This window comes from Pholcus phalangioides, unplaced genomic scaffold (genome assembly GCF_987345545.1).
Source record: "Pholcus phalangioides strain wild (caught in Gottingen) unplaced genomic scaffold, Ppha-v1.0 ptg000011l_1, whole genome shotgun sequence".
Taxonomy (NCBI): domain Eukaryota; kingdom Metazoa; phylum Arthropoda; class Arachnida; order Araneae; family Pholcidae; genus Pholcus; species Pholcus phalangioides.
The window spans coordinates 43854306-43879335 of record NW_028301604.1 but is presented as its reverse complement, the minus strand read 5'-3'; the positions used below and the strand labels follow the sequence as shown (position 1 = coordinate 43879335).

At 35.9% G+C, this 25030-nt stretch overlaps 1 protein-coding gene across 3 annotated transcripts in view; it reads left to right on the top strand.

Annotated features, from left to right (window-relative positions):
* Positions 1 to 25030, top strand: part of LOC149080456 (uncharacterized) — a 1573269-nt gene that overhangs the window by 1069893 nt on the left and 478346 nt on the right. For all 3 annotated transcript variants that reach the window (XM_089239569.1, XM_089239571.1, XM_089239572.1), the window contains 2 exons: positions 10921 to 10974; positions 12421 to 12474. In XM_089239569.1, coding sequence (XP_089095695.1) covers positions 10921 to 10974; positions 12421 to 12474 — 108 coding nt within the window. The remainder of the gene's footprint in view (positions 1 to 10920; positions 10975 to 12420; positions 12475 to 25030) is intronic.

Here is a 25030-nt window from a genome sequence, read left to right as displayed (position 1 = left end):
CCCCTTTTTTCCTACTTGAAAATTCTTTGATATCTCCTGAATTTTTTTTTCTTTTTTTTGGAACATCGAAAGTTTTGGATGTTTTTGGATTTGATTTTTCGAACATTGGATGTTTTTGGAATTTTTCTTCCATATTTTTCCGAAAAGACGGATTTTTTGTTTCAAAATATTTTGAAAATATTTGAAGACATTTTCTCCCATCGACTACTTGTGAGGATCGGAATGAAGACATCTTTATATATCCATATTCTATGTGGCTCTAGATTAGACCACCAAAGAATGCCTCTAGGCTGCCTATGGCCACTGAATCAGGGGTGAAGGAGAAAAATAATTACAAAAATTGCGAAAAAACAGTTTTTATGCACGAATTTCGAACTAAAGATGCGGGCGATTCGTCTGCATCTTCAGCGCTCGTTTGAAAGGGTATGCGGACCCGCATCCGCATCCGCTCCGTGTGAAAGGGACCTTAACCATCACCACCTAGAGATGGAAGGTCTCTGCAGTGTTAGCCATAAACGTCATTCAGACTACCTAGCAAGTTTGCCACATTTTGAAACACAGCATCCTATTTCGTTTCTTCTTATTTTGGCGTAGAATATACCTGATTGACTCACAAATACCGCATAGTGATTGGATGTGGGGCATAGAAATTTGCCAATTCCGAGCCCGATCATTACTTTTCCTCGCAACGATGATACTGGCACGATCAGGGATTTTTTTTTCCCTGAATATTCTGAGAGAAAACTTACTTCACGTCACAAGCAGAGTGCGAAAGCCTTCTATCTCTAGGTGGCGATGCCTTAACCCAGTGAAAATGTGCAACTGATGTGTGTGTGTACGCTAATATTCTGGTTTTTTTATCATTATGTATCTTCAAAGACTCCAATGCCATGAATGATGACATGGAGTCTGTGTAAACAGTATATCTTGTGTGTCAAATTCTATGCATTTGTGTAAGTTTCTCAATTGCTGTCAGTTCTTCTGTAAACACTACTTGCCTCATCATTTACAGAAAGATACACATTTATACAAAGATATACATTTTTCTTTTATCATTTCTTTGTGTATCAATATATTTTTCTTGTGTATTGCAAATGTACAACCTATTTTACCATCGTGTTTTGAACCATTGGTGTACGGTACGTATTTATATTAGTCAAAAACATTAGTGTCCCAGGAAATATTTTCCAGGAGCCACGGTTCAGGTAATGGTTTTTCATACTCCTCAATTTCATTCGGCCTGATTTCATTATATAACCCAAAACGGTTTACGGAAAATTCACCGCCAACAATTCACCGCCATGCAATTCACCGCTAGGAAAATTCACCGACCAACAATTCACCGCCATGCATTTCACCGCTAGGAAAATTCACCGCCATGCAATTCACCGACGACAGTTCGATGCGAGTCAGTTAGCGAGGGAATGAGTGAGTCAGTGACCCAGTGAGTGACTTAGTGACCGAGTGAGTAAGTGATTCAGTGAGCGAGTGGGTTACTGATTCAATGAGCGAGTAAGTCAGTTCTTGAGTGAGTGAGTGATCTATTGAGTGAGTAAGTGCCATATCCTAAAGATATGGCGGAAAGTTTAAATAATGACTTTATGAGAAGAAATTCAGATGATACGGATTCGGGTTGCTGTATTTTTGAAATATATGACATCCATATTTATTGTGGGCATCTTTTTCTCAGCCACCTCGCTGGGCATTTTGCCTGTTGTGGCCTTGTATTTGTATAAATTACAAATTGCTGTTGCCCAATACAAGATAGTATATTCAACAAAATTCCATTAACTCGGTTTTACTCAGAAACTTCTAATGAAATGTTAAAAGGGATAATAACAGAATTAAAAGATAATAAAGTAAGTGGATACGCGATGAAATAACTTCCTAAAAATGCTTAAAATCATCTCCTGTTATCACTTTGATGTTATAAAAATCATCGCTGTGATCATCAGTAACCAATGGATTTTTTTTTATGCTGAACTAGCTGTTACCCGCGATTTCACGTGATGAACTTTCAGGAATCCCGCCTTAGTTCGTATCTATATGTACTCTATATTTACTATATACGTATATATATACTTCCTATGCAACGGAAATTAGTGACGATTTTTTTATTACGGGAGTCGGTGACGTTTTTTGAGTGATGGAAATCTGTTACGTTTTTGTGTTACGGAAGTCGGTTACGATTTTGTGGTCAAGTTTTCATTTAACTCTTGCATATATCGGGACCCATTTGACACATCGGGACCAAGTAATGTGCATGTACCCAGAGTTTCCCACATCCTACAGCAGGTCCCCTAAGCTGAAATAGATGGCGGGCCCCCAAACCAACTTTTTCACGGGCCCCTCTGTGCTTAATTTATAGTGTGAAAATATCAAAAAGCGTTAAGAAACGTTCCGGCCCCTTTCAGCCCTGCCCTCGTGGGGGTCATGCCGAGAGGTATGTATACGTAAAATATACATACATCACCAGTGCTCCCAACATACAGGGTCGGGGTACCCGGGGGATTGCACATATACCTTCATGGGGAAGTTAAAAGGTTTCATTTCCAGGGGTCCTTGCGATAGTGGAAGCCCAAGGTATATCCAGTCTGGGACCCCATAAAATTTGCGAATTCGGTCAAGGGTAATTGCGTGAGGGGAGGGGGGGGGCTGGATTTTATTCGTTGGTAAAATGAATATTTGCAGTGGCCCTCACAGGGGGATGCCCGATTGGCTTCCGAGTCAGGGGTCTCGTTTCATTTTGGAGGCACTGGATGAATCTCATTCTTTTCTGTCGTTTAACATTGTAGAATTTTCAACAGCGGAAGCCCGAGATAAATCCAGTGTCTGGGTGCCCCACTAAATATCTGCGTATTGGGTCCCCGTTACTGGATGTGGGCCCTGGATTTTATTCGTTTTAAAATTGATAAAAATTAAAAATTTTCGTGGTCACTCACAGGGAGTATGTCCGACAAGCCTTCAGGTCGGGGCCCCATGGAAAAGTTGACAGGTTTCATTTCGGGTGGATGAATCTCATTGATTTTTGTTGTTTAACATTGTAAAATTTGCAACACATCGGTAGCCCGAGATAAATCCAGTCAGGGCCCCCACTACAATTCAACGAATTGGAGTTTGGGGACCCCCATGAGGAAGTTTTCTGGGGTTACTTGATGAATCACATTTGTTTTTTGTTGCTTTATTATTATAAAATTCGCTTCTTCTGTAAGCTGGTGCTTTCACGTGTCCCTTTCCATAGCACGCTGATGAAGTGGAACGAAATAAACAAGATATGTTATGAAGAGAAGGGGGGGGGGGGGTGTTGGCCGCCAAAGGTGGTAGGGGGGCAGAGCCCCTAGTACTGTATATAAAATAACATGTCCTGACTGATTCATCATCGCCGAGCCAAAACCGCTGAAGCTGTAAATATCAAATTTTGTGAATAGTTTTTTTCACGACGTAAAGACTCACTACTCACTAAGAAATGGTTTTTCCATATTCGACAACCTAAGGGCGTCATAAGAGGGGAGGGGGGGAGGTCAACGTTGAAATCATGCCGAGCCGAAACAGCTGAAGCTATAAATATGATATTAGATCAATATTGTAATATAGACTCATTGAGAAGGGATTTTTCCAAATTCAACCCCCTAAGGGGGGTTTCAAAAGTTATATGGAGCAATCAGCACTGAGCCGAAGTCGCTTAAGCCATAAATATGAAATTTAGTTAGTATTATATTTTATAATGTACATACACACTAAGACAGGATTTCTGAAAGTTCATCACCCATGGGGGTTATGAGGTGAGAGTAATTTTGAGATTGCAAAATCCACGCGAGCGAAGCCGCGGATAACAACTCGTAATAAAATATAATGCTTACTAAATTCTATATTTATGGCTTCATGGATTTCGGCTCAGTGATGATTACTCCATATAACCTTTGAACCCCCCCCCCCTTTATTAGGGGGGTTGAATTATGACATTTGACTTACAGTCTTAGACTTAAAACGAACATTCGATTATGTTGATTTAAATATTCTAACAAATAAAAACACTTCTCAGGAGGCAAATGAGGTAATGTACTATATTGGTTTAAAACATATTACTATAATAGGAAACAAGCTGCCATAAAAGTAAAATCAGCACATTTGAAACATAATGAAAAGAGTCCAACAAGGATCGGCCCTTGGGTCATAATTATTTCTAGTTTATATTAATGATTTATGTAAAATTAAGCAGAACGGTAAAATAATTTCATTCGCAGATGACACAAGCCTATATGTTGAAGACGGGGGTGGATTTAGAGCTCGCTATTGGTAGGGGTGATTTTACAAATCTTTAAAAATCTAGTCTAAGCACCGGTGACCACATGTCCTGCATGTTGTCTCGTATTTTCCGTGACAGTCCGGTTTTTCTGTTTTTTCTTCTCCATCCAGACTTTTTGAAAACTGTCATGGTTTTACTCGTTTATAGTCGAAGTTTTCTTGAATTTGTTGTTGCAACATTACCATATAGAAGTTCCGAAAATTTCATAAAATATCGCATTTCGTTTGAGGGGAAATCTAAGGAGAACACCTACATCCAGCAGTGGATTGAAATTGGTTGTTGATGATGCCACACCTATTAAAACCAGTATTTTAAATACAGTTAAACTCGGTTATAACGACATCGAAGATTTCGCGGGATTTCGGCGTTATAACCGAGTCTGGCTGTATTGCTTTCACTTTTAGAATATTGTTCTAGAGCTCTTTTAGTTATTTCCTAACATTTACCGGTGATTATGTATGATCCCCACCTCATATTAGTTCACTACGACGCAGTTCGTTTTGTAGATGCCATATAATTATGTCCTCCTACTGATGCTGGAAAACAAATTAATGGAATAAAGTGAATATAAAGATAAGTTTAATTTTCTCCATCAGCAAAACTGGTAAAAGAAATCCATAACCTCATATTGTTTAAAATTATATGCGTGAGTTCAAAAATCGTATGAAATTATCTCGTTTTAAACATCCAATTCTTGGACATAAAACCTCTTGGGTGACAAATAACATTTTCGAAAACAAACTCGCGGAACCACAGCTTCAAAAAACGATATAAAAAATGACATTCTTTTTGGGCAATGTTAGAGGAGTATTTTAGAAGGATAATTTTCACACAGTTTTCATTACACGCATATTTAATTGGTAATTTTCAATCAAAACCTACAATATTTAATTAGTAATATCTGACATAATTTTCATTCAAAACATACAGTATTTATTTAACAATTTTCGACATGATTTTCTTCCTTACATATTTATAATTAAAGGGTTCCAATCTACTAATCTAGAAAAACAGATAACACGCAAATGTAAGAAAAATATTAATTTCTCACAAATATTGATATCATAATTAAAATGATACATTATGAGCTATACCTCTCAAATAGTCTTTAATGTCACATCCTTGATGATACTTATCAACTAAATTCTTTAATCTCTGCGCAGAGTCCCGGTGTTTCTTTCTCCTAATCAATGTGATGGTTTTGTCCACCTACAGTTTGCTCCATCCGAACTTCATTCAAACTCTGTTCTCCTTTTATGGAACCGATGAACTTCCATATATCTGGGTGGTGAGCAGATAATTGCTGTTGCAACCACAGAGTAATAATACTATAGAGTGCGCGCGAGGGGTTACAATGTGAAGCAAAGATCCGGAGTCACGTGACTCCGGTCGAAAGGCTCGTCAGGGAATCTCGCTGGCAATGCTTTCCTTATAGCTGTTCGTATGACGATCTCCAAGTGCTGTCTTATTTTTCATTAGAATGGTCACCACGTGTGCAGCTTTCGGATGTTCTGAACGGTTTAGGAAAGGAGGAACATTATCCTTTCACAAAAGAATACTTTTTTGCTTATTCCCCTTCTTATAAATTAAAAATTGGAATATTAAATTGACGATGCAATGGATTTCTGACGTAATCTCAGTTTTTAACGACTCCATTTTGGATTTAATTCAATTAAAGTTCCAAGTTTTGGTAAAATTCAAATGTCATGAATCATTATTAAATGTTTTAATAGAATTTTTGGCAATAAATGATTGAAATTGTGAGTTTTATGAAGTTTTAACTGAAATATACGTCTCCGCAAGATTTGGCGAGATTTGGCGAGCTAGTGAGTTCATTCGAGTTTTGCTCAACTTGGAAGAAAATATGCTTTTCAGAAGGAGAAATTTATGAAAAATATTCTATTTGAATAGAATGTGAGGAAAACTTCCCCCCCCCCCTCTAGACAATTGCAGTTTTGCATAAAAATGCATAACAACCTCTAAAAATAATAGTATTTTTACCCCTCTTCGTAACGGTTATGTTTGCATATGCTGATAAATACAGCAAAAGCCAACATGAACTAAGCCGATGAAAAAAAATCTCTCTCTATCTTCGCATTTATTATTAATTTAATTTTTATGGCGAAATATGTGTAGTGCACGCATCTCATACGGACAGAACTAAGTTGTTGAAATAAAGTGATATTTCAGCATGGATTTTTTCCATATTCATTAAACTTACTAACTTCATTTTGAGAATTATTCGATTCATTCGTAAAAAGTGATAAAATTCATCAAACTTACTAAAAATATTGGTAATTATGCATATATTCACCAACTATTATGCATAATTTCTGAAGATAACGCGCACTACGGATTTATCAAATTTACAGTAACATAAACATTATATATTTGTTGTATACAATATTTTGTTTCCTGTGTGTGTATAGATATTTAGAAAGCTATTAAAAACTGTGCCAAAAAAATTTATTTCATGAAATTTATACTCTTTATATTCACTTCCTTCAAATATTATATATTCAATTAAAATTTAAAAACCCATGTGTTAAGAAATTATTAAGAATTATCCCTTAATGGAAAATAAAAAAATTCCGTTTTCCAATATTTGTTTATTTTATAGAATTTATTTTTTCAAATCTGATACTCCCTAAATATTTCACATAAAAATGAGTGAAATTCATTGAAAAAATGAAGGAAAGTTTTCATCAACTTGATCGAATTGAGTCAAATTTCGTTACAGCAACATCCTAGCTTCTGCGAAAACGCGCCAAATGTAATAGCGCAGAACCTGTTCTTTCCCCGACAATACTGCTCATCTTTGCTTCACGTTCGACAAGTTTTATGAATAGCGTGCGCGGTCTATTTATATCTTAAGTCTATGGTTGCAACGCTCTATGCCATCCTTCTATAGAATTGTTGGTATTAGGGAAATCGTTACGGGTTCTCCTTGAAAGCAGTTCCAAATGTCGATGTCGAAGCGCGGCTGACGACGACCACCACGACGAAGAGGACGCCCGATCCAAGTGTCTTCAAATCTATACTTGATCATAAATACGTTTTCGGAACAATCGGATTTTTTAATCATTTGTGACACTACTAGGTTACAAACTAACTAACTAACTAACCAATTCACTCACTCCCTCACTCACTAACCAATTTACTCGCTTGCTCAATCACTGACTCGATCAATCACTTACTCACTCGGTCACTCAGTCACTACTGGATCACTCACTCACCCGCTCAATCACTTACTCACTCGGTCCCTCAATCACTTACTCACTCGGTCCCTCAATCACTTACTTACTCACTCGGTCCCTCAATCACTTACTTACTCGGTCACTTAGTCATTCACTGGGTCACTCACTCACTCGGTCACTCAATCACTTACTTACTCGGTCACTCAATCACTTACTTACTCGGTCACTCAGTCATTCACTGGGTCACTCACTCACTCGGTCACTCAATCACTTACTTACTCGGTCACTCAGTCACTCACTGGGTCACTCACTCGGTCACTCAGTCACTACTGGGTCACTCACTCACCCGCTCAATCACTTACTCGGTCACTCAGTCACTCACTGGGTCACTCAATCACCTACTTACTCGGTCACTCAGTCACTCACTGGGTCACTCAATCACTTACTTACTCGGTCACTCAGTCACTCACTGGGTCACTCACTTACTCGGTCACTCAATCACTTACTTACTCGGTCACTCAGTCACTCACTGGGTCACTCACTCACTCACTGGGTCACTCACTCACTCACTGGGTCACTCACTCACTCGGTCACTCAATCACTGACTCGGTCACTCAATCACTTACTCACTCGGTCACTCAATCACTGACTCACTCGGTCACTCAATCACTGACTCACTCGGTCACTCAATCACTGACTCACTCGGTCACTCACTCACTCACTCAGTAACTCAATCGCTCACTCCCTCGCATTGAACTGTTGTCGGTGAATTGCTAGTCGGTGAATTGCTAGTCGGTGAATTTTCCTAGTGGTGAATTGCATGGCGGTGAATTATCGGTCGGTGAATTTTCCTAGCGGTGAATTGCATGGCGGTGAATTGTTGGTCGGTGAATTTTCCTAACGGTGAATTGCATGGCGGTGAATTGTTGGTCGGTGAATTGCATGGCGGTGAATTGTTGGTCGGTGAATTTTTCTAGCGGTGAATTGTTGGTCGGTGAATTTTTCTAGCGGTGAATTGTTGGTCGGCGAATTTTCCGGCGGTGAATTTTCCGGACACGACCCAAAACAAGTCTCTCTTTTAACATATGTTTGATATGTAAAGTATCTTGATTCGGCTTTAAGGTCCAACGGAAGACAACCAATAGTACCTGCAATGCTTTCCTTGAAACTGAATCACAGCAATGTGTGTAATTATTAGTAGCGGTATTCGCGCATTTATGCTAGTTTAGTTCGTGCATAAAGCAGTTTTCTAAACCATGCTTCACAGGCGTGTAATACACATGTTTCAATAGTTTTCATGCAGATTTCTTTAACTACCCCTGGTCTCATACCCAAGTGGCTTTTACTATGAGTCTCAGTTCGTGGAAGAAATCAAAAATGTTTTCTCTCAGCTCCTCAAAGTGTTGTTGGAAACTGAATCGATAATCCAGTACCACCATTAAATATTTAATGTCTCCTTTATACCTAATTTCAATGTTACCCATCCTAAAAACAGGTGGGCTCTTGTATTTGTCTCCTCTCTTGCAAATTATGTAAAATTGCATTTATTCGCACTAAATTAAAGTCCGTCCCTATGTGACCAATATATCATGTGATCAAATACAATTTCTAATCTCTCAGATGTTGGTTTAACTGATTCTCTGTAGTCGATGGAATAAGAGAAACTCATCTGCGAATTCCTGTATTGCAATGTCTTGTGGTAATTGCTGTTTAAACCTATAGCCATAAAATTGGTGCTAATGATGATCCCCGTGGGATTCCTACATTATACAACTTGTATATATTCTGTAGCATATATATATATATATTTTGTTTGTAGTATATATGTTACATTAAAAACCCGAAGAGTGGAAAAACCTAGGTTTTACCAAGTCGAGTTGGTAAAAGCCCGAAATACGCTTGAAAACGTATATATTTTGACATTTCGGGCTTTTACCAAGCACTTCGGTAAAACCTGACATTTAGTAACTTTCATGAAAACTAGTTAAAATGCGAATTTTCTAATTTTCATTAATTTGAAAGCTTGTCATTTATCAATCACAACGATCCTGGTGCTAATTAAGATCATAATTAATTAACTAAGGTGAAAAAGCAGTATAAGTACCCTTCTTGGCACTGCTTGGCGCCATGCAGTGCCGAGTCTAATGTAACCCCGAGAAAGAGAAAGAGAAATAAAAAAGTTTTTTTTCACCGCTCACCTGTTATTTTTCCCCCATCCTGAACGGCACAGCAATAATCCATCAAAAAGGGAAATAATCCTTAGGGCAGGCACATGCACGTGAAATTATCCTTAGCACACAAACACGTAACTCAAAATGCGCGTAATAAATCGAAATAATCCAACGGAATTGTACGGGCGGTAAATTCATACTACCGAATTTTAAAAATACATCACGACAATATGAAATTAAAATCAAAGTGGTTGAAGTTACTAGGCCTCGGCCCAACAGAAGCTGTTTAACACCGTCAAGAATTTAAAAAATCGGTGCTGAAACGCGACTGCGAGCTGAACATCCTGCAACAACGCGCGATGGAAGTGAAATGACACGTAATTCAGCAATGCATTAGCGCAGAAAACGTTTCGTCCAATCGCTAACAAGTGCATGCGAATATGCAAATCAGTGGCTGCACCCGTAGGCCGAACTTCGTTCGGGCTTGGCCGCCTCGCTACGCTCGGACGTCGCTTCGCTCCTCCGGCCATTAAAGGGGGCCCCTGCCCCCGGACTGTAACTATCAACTCTGTTTGCACCACAACCAGAAACATGGCAATATTATTTCATTAAGCAGGATACATGTCAAGAATATTTTATTAAGTAGGAATACAAATACAACGCCACAACAGACAAAATGCCCAACGAGGTGGCTGATAACACCGTAGCTGATAAGACAGTATAATCCAGTTGCGGCTGAAGGTAAACAAACGTTTCCGAGGTGCCACAGTTGGCGACTTTCTGAAGGGGTATAAACTGCATCCCACCCGAAGGTGTTGACACAACTCGAAATCCATACACATGTTCTTCCTCCTCACCACCACCAACCTGACGTGATTTCATCTGCAGAACTGGTTTTAGAAGGGAAGAAAGGCTTACGTCATTCCCGTTTCACTTTAGCGCTTATGTCATTTCCGTTTTTTTTTGTTTTTTTTTGAAAATTCCTAAAGAGAAGTTTCACGTCAATAAGAATGTTATTAAATTCCATTATATTGTACATGTATATGGATTTAAAATCGGTCACTATCGTATGAACTACCTGCGTTTTAAATTTCATTTGCAAGTTTCCAGTTCCATCGCGCTAGATTCTCACTCCATTTATTTCTTATACTCTTTTTCAAAAAATTATGTTTCTGTATATCAAAACAATGACTTAGAAAAGTGTGTGATTATTATTATTTTCAAATTACTCTCTATCTAATTGCAGGGTGACATTGGATTTATTGGTCTACCCGGCCGACCTGGAGAACCAGGACTTTTGGTACGTACATACTTTAAATGTAATTTTTCTGCAAAGTTTCATAACTCTGGAGAGTATATTAAGACTATGAATTTGGGTATTAGCATTTTCTCTGATGTTTATGAGAATTATGTGATATCAGCATAGATGGTTGTTTCCCAAAGTGAAGAATATCGTCTCTTTGGGGCGATGGAACGAACAAGGGGGTGGCGATGATTGTAATGGATACAATATAACATCCCATGGGATCACTCAGGAAGGGGAGCGATGAGAAAATAAATTCTCAGCAGGGGACGATGGACTAAAAAGCTCTTGTATTTGTACAGCCATTTGCGTTTCGATACGGAGGTTCTCTCTCTCGTTTAGCCGCCTCTAAGTCCAAAAGGATTCAGGACAGCGAGTTTCAACCGGCGATAAATTAGCAAGTTCTCCCAAATTTCGCGGTACCAAAAGTTCGTAACTCTATGAGTAAATCTCAGTCACTTTGATTCACGTCATCGGAGACGGTGAATTTCATCGGGTGATGAATTATAGTATGTCTAAGATGTTTCGGGAGACTGCTCGAAGACCGATCAGCAGAATCAGGTATTCTGTCGATTTAGCGTTGCGGGTGAAATATTTGATAAATCTTCATTTCATCAGTATTTTGTTATTTTTCGCCATTTCAGTCATCAGCTGATGACTAGGAAAAACACGACCAACATACAAAATCAAGATTTACATTCAAAATATTATACTTATTTAAAAACTGAAATTATATCTGTTTATAAACTGTAAAAAAATATCTTTTAAAAATGGCGTCGGGGAGAATAAAAGTTGTTTAAAGTTCCTTCTTCAGTATTGCTACTGAAGAAGGAACGTCACATGGTTCCGAAACGCGTCTAGCTGTTGTTTTCATCACGTTTAGGCCTTGTGCTTACGTTGTTGTTCTTGGCCTGTATATATATAACTGTCAATATTTATATGTGCCGGTTCTGTTCCTTGAACACTATTGTTCTTTTTCTTCTTTACACTGTTATGGGGAGTCACGAATAAACGTTCACTTGACCAAGCAATAGGGCCATGGCTGACAAAAGTTTGTTATAGTTCTCAAACTTTTGTCAGCCATGGCCCTATTGCTTGGTCAAGTGAACGTTTATTCGTGACTCTCCATAACAGTGTAACGAAGAAAAAGAACAATAGTGTTCAAGGAACCGAACCGGCACATAAATATTCACAGCTCATCGCGAGCCCCTTACAATGGTTGGCGACCCTCCTAAGAGCCACGAAGCAAAATCTAATAACTAGGACTATGTCCTCTGAGAAGACCTCATACAAGACGTCTTAAAAGACTTTCTTGTGTTCATAGTATGATGCAGCTTTTTCAATGTTTTGTCAATTTTGTCCAAGTCGAATTAAGTTTATGCTATTAATAGTTTCACTGACTTATTTATTTTTTTTATTTTGAATTCTTATTCTTGATTTCAGGGTCAGTTTGGTAACATAGGTCCTCCTGGTCTTCCTGGAATATTAGGAATAAAGTTAAGCTCAACAGTTCTTTTATGTTTTCATATTCCTTACGATATAAAAAATGTTTATGCAAATACTTCTGCCTGAGTAAAGTCTCCATATAATGATATTTGGATTACTGATAAAGATGCATTCAAATAATTTTGTGTTCCAGTAAAAGAGAAAGACATCCAGTACAGGGTGTTCCAAAAACAATCATCCGATTTAAAAAAATCATAACTATTCAGCTTTTAATTCGTTTTGATCATATAATAGATAGGAAGAAGGAAATCTCGAGTTTCACGCAGTTACCGACAAGTAGCGCTAACAGTAGTATACGGGCTGGTTTGGCGTAATTTTTCGGCACGCTCACTAGTGTGGTCCTTCCGTCTTTTCACTACTCCTCCTCCCTCCTCTTCGTGGGGGAATTTTCTTTGTGATGATAATGCTGCTTTGCCGCTTTTCTTTTACTTCCGTTGATGATGCTTTCTCATTACCCATTAGTGTACAAATAGTGAATTATGCTGCTTCGCTCTGGGGAACTGTATGAGAGCTCAAATTAGAACCTTTTATAAACAAATATCCAAGATTTATAAGTTATTTATGAAATTAAATATGATACAAAAACCCGTCACTTCCGGGGTCCTTCCCCCCTACCCCGTCGCAGTGCAATGGCGTTATTTTTCCCCCTTCAACTTCCGATGCCGAACACTATTTTTTTATCGTAGGAGATTAAATACAAAAAAAAAGAGAAAAATACAAAAAACACGTACACAAGTTTTTAATGTCGACGTTTTTTATTTGTTTCAGATAACAATATACACACAGTATATATATTAGTAGCCGTAGGGCAGCGTCGTGAAATCAGGCAGAAGTACACGCTTGTCATAAACAAGACCGTATTTTTTCTCCTCTCGTCTGGTCAGTATCCGCCTCCTCTTAGCTTCTCTTACTATCTTGTGGGTATCGACGATAGCGACTTCGTTGTAAAATCCATGGACTGGACCAGGGCCTTTATCGAGTCGTAGCTGAGGACTTCGGAATTTTTGAAGTTTAGGGTGAAGCCTCGAATCTTACAGAATGTCCTGCCATCTGACCTCTTATAGGCGTAGTTTTTGGCTCCAATTGTTTTAATAAAATTAATGAGACTTCATTTAAATTTGAAAAAAATATTTTGAATGAAAAAACAATATTTTTGTTGGTAAAAAATAATTATAAACGATTATTGTACTGTAATACCTGACACAAATTCGGTGATCGTACGACCATCAAGTTCGTCCGTAAATTGGCCCAAGAAATCTCCCAACGATGGATCATTGGTCCCGTTGCTAACACAGATGTTTCTGAAATTAAAAAAAAAAAATCATTAAAATCGATAACTAAAAATTAATAAAATACATGTGTGTAATCATTATATTTTTATAACATGATAGAAACTTACGAATCTGTGTCAAAATACAGCAAAGCATCACCTAGTTTTTCCATCCCGGAATACAGCTTCAAACGGGCCCACGTTGTTGTGAAGGCAGCCAGGAAAACGTTGGTCCGATCCGTCTGTGGTATAAAATCCGATTTGTACCGCCATTCTACTGCAGCTATGTTGTCACTTGCCAGATACAAATCCTTGACCTGGAAAAAAAAATTTTTTTTAGTTTGATGAAATCAAGTGTGAATATGCTAAAAAATTTAGAAAATTTTATTCCATGGAATAGTATCACAATAATCACATAGCATTTACCTCTATCATTGGATCGTTCATCATCTTCTAAAAATCGGATGTTTTAGTGACGTACGATAGCTGTGTTTTGTTTTCCTGCATACCCCAGCGACCCCAGAAGCTAAAAAAAAAGAAATGATTATATGATCAGAAAAATGCCTAATTTCAATATTTTTCATTCGTTTAAAATGATAATTACCTATTCAGACACAATTTAGCCACTTGACATCGACCTGGATTGACTTGGATATTTCCCGGCTCCAATTGCACGCCTTCAATCTGTCCATACTGCTTCACGTACGAGTCTTTCTCCTCTTTCGTTGCACATTTTTGACGGCCAGCCAGAGGACTCTTGTTGATCTTAAGGAAAGCATTGATGTATGGAGCAAAAAGACCCTCCCGAGATTCGTCGAAATGATAGATCTAGAAAAAAAGTTAAAACATAGTCAACACATTATACTGCTAAAAGGAATAGCGTTAATAAGTGATGAATAAAAAAATACCTCGTATATCTCTCTATGATGATATATCCTTTCTCAACGGTCTTCTTGAGTTCTTCAGTAACCCATGTCAATGTAATGCACCTTTCCGCGTAACTGTGATAGCATTCTTTTAAGCGTGTTTCAACACATCAACGATACAGGGGAAAAGTCAATTTTCCGCCAGATCTAGAAAAACTGAAATGTATTAGTATCTATTGTATTGACGGTGAAATGAATAATAAAAAGAAAATCGTACTATTTACCTGTATGGGAGAACGGGTAGATATAACCCCCGTGGTGGTAGAACTTTGCACTTTATGATTCCGAAATATGACCCCAACTCTCGAAAGTTCTCGGTTATTATCTGGGGATGTTCGACTGGATATCTGGAATGAAAAAAAAATAAATACATACGCAATGGTTACCCATATTTGTTAAGTTATAAATTTTAAAGTACTCACTTGCAGTATTTATTGACCCACGGGTACAAAGACGTGAAGTCAATATATTTTGCGGTGCCTTGCTTGGCGGCATTTAGTTGTTCCGCCATAGAATGCATCCCGTGGATTAAGCCTGTCGACAAAGTGAAAGTTCACCAAGAAATTTCTCAGACCCACGTCCATTTTCCTCAGATCGTTGAAGTCATGTGGGAGCATGACTTCAAGCCTGTATCCGCCTTGACGGATTTTTTGCTCTTGCTCTAGTGTTTTCTTATGGAGTTCCCACATGTAGCTCTGGGTGCTGGGGTTCACCATATCTTTTTCGAAACATTGCGGGCAGCCGTGCCAATAACATCCTAAATTGAAAAAAAAACATGAAAATAAAATAGTGGAAGAAGTTTTGGAAAAAAATGAAACATATATTGTATATAGTAAAGCAAACAAAGTAATATATTACCGTGAAACAAAAACACGGTGTTTGTTTCCTCACAAAACCTGTACACGCTGAGGTGAAGGACTCTTTTTTTTTTTTTTCTCCCGTCCCGTTTCTGGAATGTTCAATGTTGTTTTTTAGTCCTAGCTGGACGGCTGCTATTCGTTTTGTTAACGTATCGTGTTACAGGCACCATACTAATGACACCATCGTCGATATGTTTTGACCTGTACGTTGCCATACAGGCCGATGCTATGGTGAGATATTCAAGGAGTCGACGCCTGTTAATTCCAAGAACTCCATACGAAACTGCAAGCAGTAACGTCGAAGAATATGAACATCCGACCTATAAAACACATTGAAACGAATATTCATTGCATTGTAAGAAAGAATAAAATATACTCACTGTAATTATATAACATGGACGAGAAAACAACTTACTTGCAGTATTCATACATTTCATGTTTAAAAACGAATTTTCCGCTTTTCCTCTGCTCGTACCAGCTGTCGAATTTCATTTTCGTCCACAGTGAAAGTTTCTGGGTTATAGAACACACATTCTGTCTTGAAGAGCTCCTTCATAATTCTGGTTTTCCGGTCTGTTGAAGAGATGGGGAAAGAAACCTTTCTTCAGTTTTTCCAAACCGAAAGTCTTCGGTAGTTTGGATAAAGCAATCGGGGGGGGGGGGGGGGCAGGGAATTGAGGCTATCGATAACTCGAATGTTTAGACTGTCCAGACGCAGCGCCATTATTTTGGATCCGCACGGTACAACAGAAGGTTTTATTCCTTGCTCTAGGAGATATCTGTAAAGAAAAAAAAAATAACAAATGTATTTATGCATGTATAAACATATATAATGTTTTCAAGATATTGAAAAAAGCTTACTTGACAAAATTTGACCACCGAAACCCTTCATGTTGTGTGCGATGGCTGTGTACCACTTATGCTCTTTGTGGAAGAGCGAGGCGCAGAAATCGTTGATGGCATTATATCCTCGAAAGACGAATTCCGTCCGGTCCGAGTATTGAGCAAGTGCAAAGTTGATCACGTGCTCGCCGGTAGATTGGTCCGTCTCGAAATCGAAGATGAGCTTGTCGGAGGGGGTCTTCACCTTCTTCTTCTTGAGGGAGCAGAGATGCTGTTCATCAAGATGGAAATTTTTGCAGTTGCTGCAATACTTCTCGCCACACACGTGTCTACCTCGAGACCGCTCTTTTTCTACAAGAAATTTCTTTCACGACGGACACTCATAGAATTGTAGACAAAAGCTACTTTTCTTGCCCCCAAAATTCTTGTGTCTTGCAAAGCAGTCAGTGGATCTGCATATATTATGACAGTCCTGGCAGGTTTGAGACACCCCAACCGTACATGACTCGTCAAAACAGGTGCTGCATCGGACTGCGCATTTATGATACTGGATGGTGTTGTAGGCCTTGTCACAGTCCGAGCAATAGTAAACCGAGCCGTGAAATCTCTTGGGAGATATGATGAGGTCGTGTCCATAGTGAAGTAACAAAAATATTTTTTGTCTTTCCTGGGTGTCTTGAACATCACCTGTAAAAATATATAAATGTGTTGATATATTAACACTATGTAGTTTTTTAGCATGAACACATGAGTAAAAAATAGTCATTCGATAGTTAAAATTAATACCTTAGTAGTATGGGCAGCGCTCCACCGCCGGAAGTGACGCCACACTTCCGGTGTTGAGATATAGTACGAGGTGTCTTATCTCTTTTCCGGTGTTAATTGGCAACAGTTGTTAATTAAATGACTTCCGGTGTCTTATCTCTACAGAATGACGACATCCGGTGTTTATTAAGTGACATAGGTTGTTAATTATCCGACTTCCGGTGTCTTATCGCTATTGGCTGTTGCTGCCTTATCGCTATTGACCTCCAATGTCTTATCGCTATCGACTTCCGATGTTTATTAAGTGACATATGTTTTCTATTAAGATACTTCCGGTGGTGAGATATAGTACGAGGTGTCTTATCGCACTTCTGGTGTTTATTAAGTGACCTCTGTTGTCTATTAGGTGACCTCCGTCGTTTATCTCTACAGAATGCCGACATCCGGTCATTAAGTGACATCTGTTGTTCATTAAGCGACTTCCGGTGTCTTATCTCTACAGAATGACGACATCCGGTGTTTATTAAGTGACATCTGTTGTTAATTATCCGACTTTCGGTGTTTATTAGGTGACCTCCGTTGTTTATCTCTACAGAATGCCGACTTCCGGTGTTTATTAAGTGACATCTGTTGCTCATTAAGCGACATCCGGTGTCTTATCTCAATTCCGGTGTTTATTAAGTGACATCTGTTGTTCATTAAACGACTTCCGGTGTCTTATCGCCATTATTTTTGACTTCTGTGTTGACTTATTTCTATTGGTAATTAGGGACTACGGATCATTGAGGACTACGGACGCTGTAAATATTTTTGACAAGCTTCTAGACTCATCGAGTATCGAGTGACTATATTTTGAAAAAACGGGACATTTCACTCCAGAGCGTTTCCACCATCTAAGAGGGGACTTTTGTCCTAATTTCCGGTTTTTGCCAGAATTCTCACCTTGTTTCGGCACTTCCCGTCTCTTTCCTTCCCCCAATGATATGTGTTTTGACGACGTTATGTTACGACTTTAAAGCATGTCTTTACGCCCCTGTTATCACTGTTATTCGCTGATGTATTTATGTTCTCTTACTTATCCCTCTAGCTGACAGTGTTCAACCACATAGAAGGCATCCGTGCAAAGAAAGGATCCGAAAATTTTAGCAGTTCCTTTTATTCCAATTTGATTGTATTATGATTTCAAACGTATCCTAAAACAATGTATTTAGAAAAAAGAAAAATATCTAGTTAAGAATCTCAAATTTATTTACAAATCAAACTTCTATTTATCTCAGACTTGTCTCAGTAAATAGTTTGCATTATGTTGCTTGTCAGTCGTTATAACTATTTTTTCCAACTTGCTTCTCACCATACAATTTTTTTCTAATTCGCTGTCGATCTACTGTATTGCCGTTAACGCTGAATCGTTTTAAAATAAGAAACATTGTAGAAAAATTGAGAATTAAAAACGATTTAAAACAAATTTTATAAAAGTAAAATAAAAATGACGTTTTATATAAAAAAATTAATCGAAATAAGTCTTCAAAACAATAAAAATAAGATATAAATACAGAAATAAATAATTTTGAACCACTAAAAATAATAATCTAATATAAATAAAATAACAAAAGTAATGAAAAAATGAAACATGAAATAGTAACGATGAAAAAAAAATAAAGGAGTGAAAAAACTAACAATGAAAATAAAATGATTACACAAAGATAATAAAAATCAAATAGATAAAATAATTACGATGAGTAAATTAAATAAAGAATTAAAAAATAACAAAAGAACGAATAAAACCAATGTTAAAATTTGAATAATTAAAAAATTAAATGAAATAAAATAAAATGATAATACAAATAAAATAACAAAGACAAAAATCCAATAGATAAGATAAAGACATGAAAAAAAATTGAATAAATAAATGCAAAAACTATCAATAAAATTAACTTAGCGGTAGTAAGAATAACAATGAAATTAAAATATTAAATGATCAATAAAATGAAGCAAAAACAAATGAAAACAAAAAAACAATAATACTATGAAATAAATAAAATACTAACATAAATAGCTGTATTAACAACTGAAAAAATAAAACAGATCAAAATAATTAACTATGAGATGGTTGTTTGAATATATATTCTTACTAAATTTAAATGTATTCGAATGTGTTTCTCACCAAGCACCCTCGCTGCATACAACGATTTCAATATAACATTACTGAATTCTTCAGCGGAAACTTCATAGAGATTTTCATCACCACACTATAAACATTCAATTTTTCCTGATTTGAAGAAAGATTTTGCTGATTATATTCAAATACAAATACAACGCCACAACAGGCAAAATGCCCAAAGAGGTGGCTGAGAAAAAGATGCCCATAAAAATATTCTTGCAGCATTATTCCTTAGATATCACTGTTCCATACCATACATATGCACAAACATCTAAAGTGCACGCAGTCAACTGCTACCATTCACTGAAACGAACATTTTCTTAAAAGACGAGAGGAGAGGTTTCGGTTACTGATGACAATGATAAAGGCTAAAAAAAATAAACTGCGGTTTCTGTTATGATGTGTGTCAACTAAAGAGTGGACATCCTTCATGACATTGGTGCGAGAAAGAATACAAGTTACAATGTTCTCAGAAGCAAGTGTGTGTAACCAATAAAATAATTATACTCTAAGAAAAGGGATAAAAAAACATTAAAAGTGATAAAAACGATTGAAAAAAAATTCAATATGAAAGTCAACTACAAATATGAGCCTTTTTTTTTTCCTATTTCTAAATCGCATGTCATATCATAACTTAGAATGACTATATTATTAACCGAGCATTATTTCTCTCTAAATTATTTAGTAGGAATCTTTCATTCATTATCCCTTTCGTAAAAGTTCTCAGTGAATGCTTTCCCAAAACAGTTTTTGGTTTTCAATCTTTGATTCGGTTATACTCGATTTTTTTTTCTTGATGAAGGACTGAATTCTCAGTGGTTATCCTCTCATTCAGTTTACTATCTTTTACTAATTTTGACACATTCCACTTCAAATCAAATTGAATTTGTTCTTTTTATACATGCAGAAAAAGGTGAATTTATGAGAAACATGTTTACCATCTAGAGGCACCGAAGATTAAGCAAATTACGTTATAATTAAGGAAATAAATAAAATAAACAAAATATTAAAAAAAACACACAACATTAGCAAGACAGAATTATTAATGTCAAATAAAAAATATAAAATAGACAAAGAAAAACACATACAAACACAACATAAATAAGACAAAATTCTTATCTTATGATGAAAAGTGCAAAAGAAAGAAGGCTTTAAACATTGAAACAAGACAGATTTTACATTTACTTTCACACAAAATTACAAGATTTAACGAAATGAAATGATTTTTTATACATAAATTATTCTTCTTAGATTATTTTCATTTTTTCATATATTCAACGGAATGGGTTAAATCTCGTTTTTCCATGTTTTCCATAGATTTCACAGCGATGTTCAAGGCCTCACCTAACCGTTATGCTTTAAAACGAATCAATTAATTGGTTTGTTCTCCGACTGCCAAACAAGAGCAGCAATACTAAAGTTAAAAATTTCTATCTTTATCTAATATTGTAAAATACACTTTGTTAGAGTTTTTTTCAAATCCGGAGTAACTACGTCGATTGCATGCATTCTTTTCAAACAAATCAAGATGAATCTTCCGTTTTAATTCTCTTCTCATACGGTGGTTATGAATTCATTTTTCTCTCATCTTTGAAATTACGTAGGTTTCGATGTGATTCGCATATGATGGTTAGCTATGTATTTGTTCTCATACATTTCTGCATTTGTTTTGTCCATAGCTTTGATATTGCAATCATTTGCATTCATACTGCAATTTTCAACTTCTCTATTCCCGCGAAATCAAAGGGATTTTACTAAGATCATCGATTCATTCAACGTCTTTTAACTCATACTCTGGCTTGTTTTTTTTCTCTACTCCATAATATATTTTCCACTTTTATATTTAAACCCAAATTAACTTCCATTTTCTAAACTAAATTTTTCAAATGGATTTAGATTCATACAATTTTCGAATGATGTTCAATATGATGGGATTTAATTCAGCTCTTTCACGTGACATTCTTTCAATGCATTAATTTATTTCCATACATTTTACCTGATTTTTCAAATTACCAATTTTTTTTGATAAAAAGACACTTATGTATAACTTTTCTGTATCATCTTTACCAATTAAAACAGAAAACCTTGATCGTTTTGAGTTACTAAAATACGGATTCGATTATTTTACTCTTTGTAGGCCTATACAAACTCAAACTTATATTTGGATCTCATCATTCGCTATGTTTCAAAGAATTATTTTTAGATAATACTTGCATTTTCGATAAAAACAAATTTGCGTCGAGGTTTCTTTCTGCAATTTCTCTAATGTTTATTATCTCTGTATGGTTTTTTATTGTAAGCAAACAAATACACACACATACACATTACACAAATACGGGCCAATAACACACGAAAAGGAATACAGAAGAAAAAGAAAAAAGACATACACATATAACGAATATACACCATGTGGCCTCAAGGGACAGAATTCGACAATTTTTTGTCATGAATTTTATGAGTCTCAGCTATCAGCTAAATGACATCGAGGCTTGATAACTCCCACTTTTACGAAAGGGATAATGAATGAAAGATTCCTACTAAATAATTTAGAGAGAAATAATGCTCGGTTAATAATATAGTCATTCTAAGTTATGATATGACATGCGATTTAGAAATAGGAAAAAAAAAAGGCTCATATTTGTAGTTGACTTTCATATTGAATTTTTTTTCAATCGTTTTTATCACTTTTAATGTTTTTTTATCCCTTTTCTTAGAGTATAATTATTTTATTGGTTACACACACTTGCTTCTGAGAACATTGTAACTTGTATTCTTTCTCGCACCAATGTCATGAAGGATGTCCACTCTTTAGTTGACACACATCATAACAGAAACCGCAGTTTATTTTTTTTAGCCTTTATCATTGTCATCAGTAACCGAAACCTCTCCTCTCGTCTTTTAAGAAAATGTTCGTTTCAGTGAATGGTAGCAGTTGACTGCGTGCACTTTAGATGTTTGTGCATATGTATGGTATGGAACAGTGATATCTAAGGAATAATGCTGCAAGAATATTTTTATGGGCATCTTTTTCTCAGCCACCTCTTTGGGCATTTTGGCTGTTGTGGCGTTGTATTTGTATTTGAATATAATCAGCAAAATCTTTCTTCAAATCAGGAAAAATTGAATGTTTATAGTGTGGTGATGAAAATCTCTATGAAGTTTCCGCTGAAGAATTCAGTAATGTTATATTGAAATCGTTGTATGCAGCGAGGGTGCTTGGTGAGAAACACATTCGAATACATTTAAATTTAGTAAGAATATATATTCAAACAACCATCTCATAGTTAATTATTTTGATCTGTTTTATTTTTTCAGTTGTTAATACAGCTATTTATGTTAGTATTTTATTTATTTCATAGTATTATTGTTTTTTTGTTTTCATTTGTTTTTGCTTCATTTTATTGATCATTTAATATTTTAATTTCATTGTTATTCTTACTACCGCTAAGTTAATTTTATTGATAGTTTTTGCATTTATTTATTCAATTTTTTTTCATGTCTTTATCTTATCTATTGGATTTTTGTCTTTGTTATTTTATTTGTATTATCATTTTATTTTATTTCATTTAATTTTTTAATTATTCAAATTTTAACATTGGTTTTATTCGTTCTTTTGTTATTTTTTAATTCTTTATTTAATTTACTCATCGTAATTATTTTATCTATTTGATTTTTATTATCTTTGTGTAATCATTTTATTTTCATTGTTAGTTTTTTCACTCCTTTATTTTTTTTTCATCGTTACTATTTCATGTTTCATTTTTTCATTACTTTTGTTATTTTATTTATATTAGATTATTATTTTTAGTGGTTCAAAATTATTTATTTCTGTATTTATATCTTATTTTTATTGTTTTGAAGACTTATTTCGATTAATTTTTTTATATAAAACGTCATTTTTATTTTACTTTTATAAAATTTGTTTTAAATCGTTTTTAATTCTCAATTTTTCTACAATGTTTCTTATTTTAAAACGATTCAGCGTTAACGGCAATACAGTAGATCGACAGCGAATTAGAAAAAAATTGTATGGTGAGAAGCAAGTTGGAAAAAATAGTTATAACGACTGACAAGCAACATAATGCAAACTATTTACTGAGACAAGTCTGAGATAAATAGAAGTTTGATTTGTAAATAAATTTGAGATTCTTAACTAGATATTTTTCTTTTTTCTAAATACATGGTAGCGAGTCAAAATCGGACGGGACATATGCGGACAACATGGAAATAGGGTCAAAATCGGACAAATTTTGCCGCGCCCTCCATGTTGGCGCCGTATCTCCCATTTGTTTCTCCAACTTGTTAAATGGCGACAAAATGGATGCAACAAGAAACCGGGTCAAAATCGGACAAATTTTGCCTTAAAATGTTGGCGGTTTATCCCTAATTTTTCCACCAAGCTGCTAAGTGGCGATTTTCTCTTTGATGGACATTATAAAGACATGCGGAGAAACTTTTGATGAAATTTGAACAATGAAAGACGTGAGTCGTCTACCAGTCGCCAGAACAAGTTAAAAAAAAACCCGTCCTCTTTGAACCACTGACAAGTGATGGATTGCTACACGTAAAAAAAAAACGCCGACATAACCAACACTATAATAATATATAGCTTCAGTAGAACTATTGTCATTATTATTACCGGGCTCGGCGCGGAGGTGATCGTAAGTCCTTATCCCGAGGGATTTCTATCCTAGGAAGGGTCTCTACAACTAATCTCGCCTGAGTATTGTCAGCACAGTGCGTGGACTACGGCATTGTCAAACCAAAGGAAGTTGATTGTTTCATAAGAGGGAAAATTAGTAAAATCATACATAAATTAATGAGCACTTATACGATCATATACATAAACGATATCGATTGATCGTACATGCAAGATATATCGTGGGAAAAGAAAAATAACTACATTAACTGAACTAAATTTAATCAATAAAAATCACGGCAACTCACAGATGTCACACGTGGATAGAAATATGATAATATAGAAAACATGTGAACTAGTTCGACAGAAACATTAAAAAAAGATTTTATTCTAATGAAGTGATCTAAAACTATGCACAAACACACTTATTCCGATTACAGTCAATCCCGTTTTTAACGTTCCCGCTTAGTACGACTTATTTCTGCAGTCTCAACTCTAAGTACAGTGGATCCCGCTTATAACATTTTTTCAAAAAACCTGTCACAAAAACATTGTAAGCGGGGAAATGCTTTTAATGGAAAATCTTAGAGCGAATTAGTGAGTTGGAAACTCCAGAATAAGTCGTACTAAGCGGGAAAACTATATAAGCAGGATCGACTGTAATTCTCATTAAGTTTTACCCATTTAAAGCGGTTCTCGCTTACAACGTTTTCCATGACAGTTTTTTGGAAAACGTTATAGGCGGGATCCACTGTATTATTTAATATTTATGCATTTGCATATAATAGGTGGTCTATTAAAAAATCTTTGAGTTGAGCATAATGAATCGAAATGATAGATATCAATTAGATACATGCGATCTTCATGCTTAATTGATTCAGAATTGAAATTCTATTAGTGTCTTATTAAGGATGGGACGAATAGTGATTTGAGCGAATAACCGAATACTCGGCGGCCGAATATGTATTTTCTTAAAATTCAACACAATCATAAATAAAATTGGTGTTTTTAATTGAAAATAAAATTATTTGTAATTTCAAATGATTGACATTGAATTTTAGTTATACTATACGTCCCACGTTT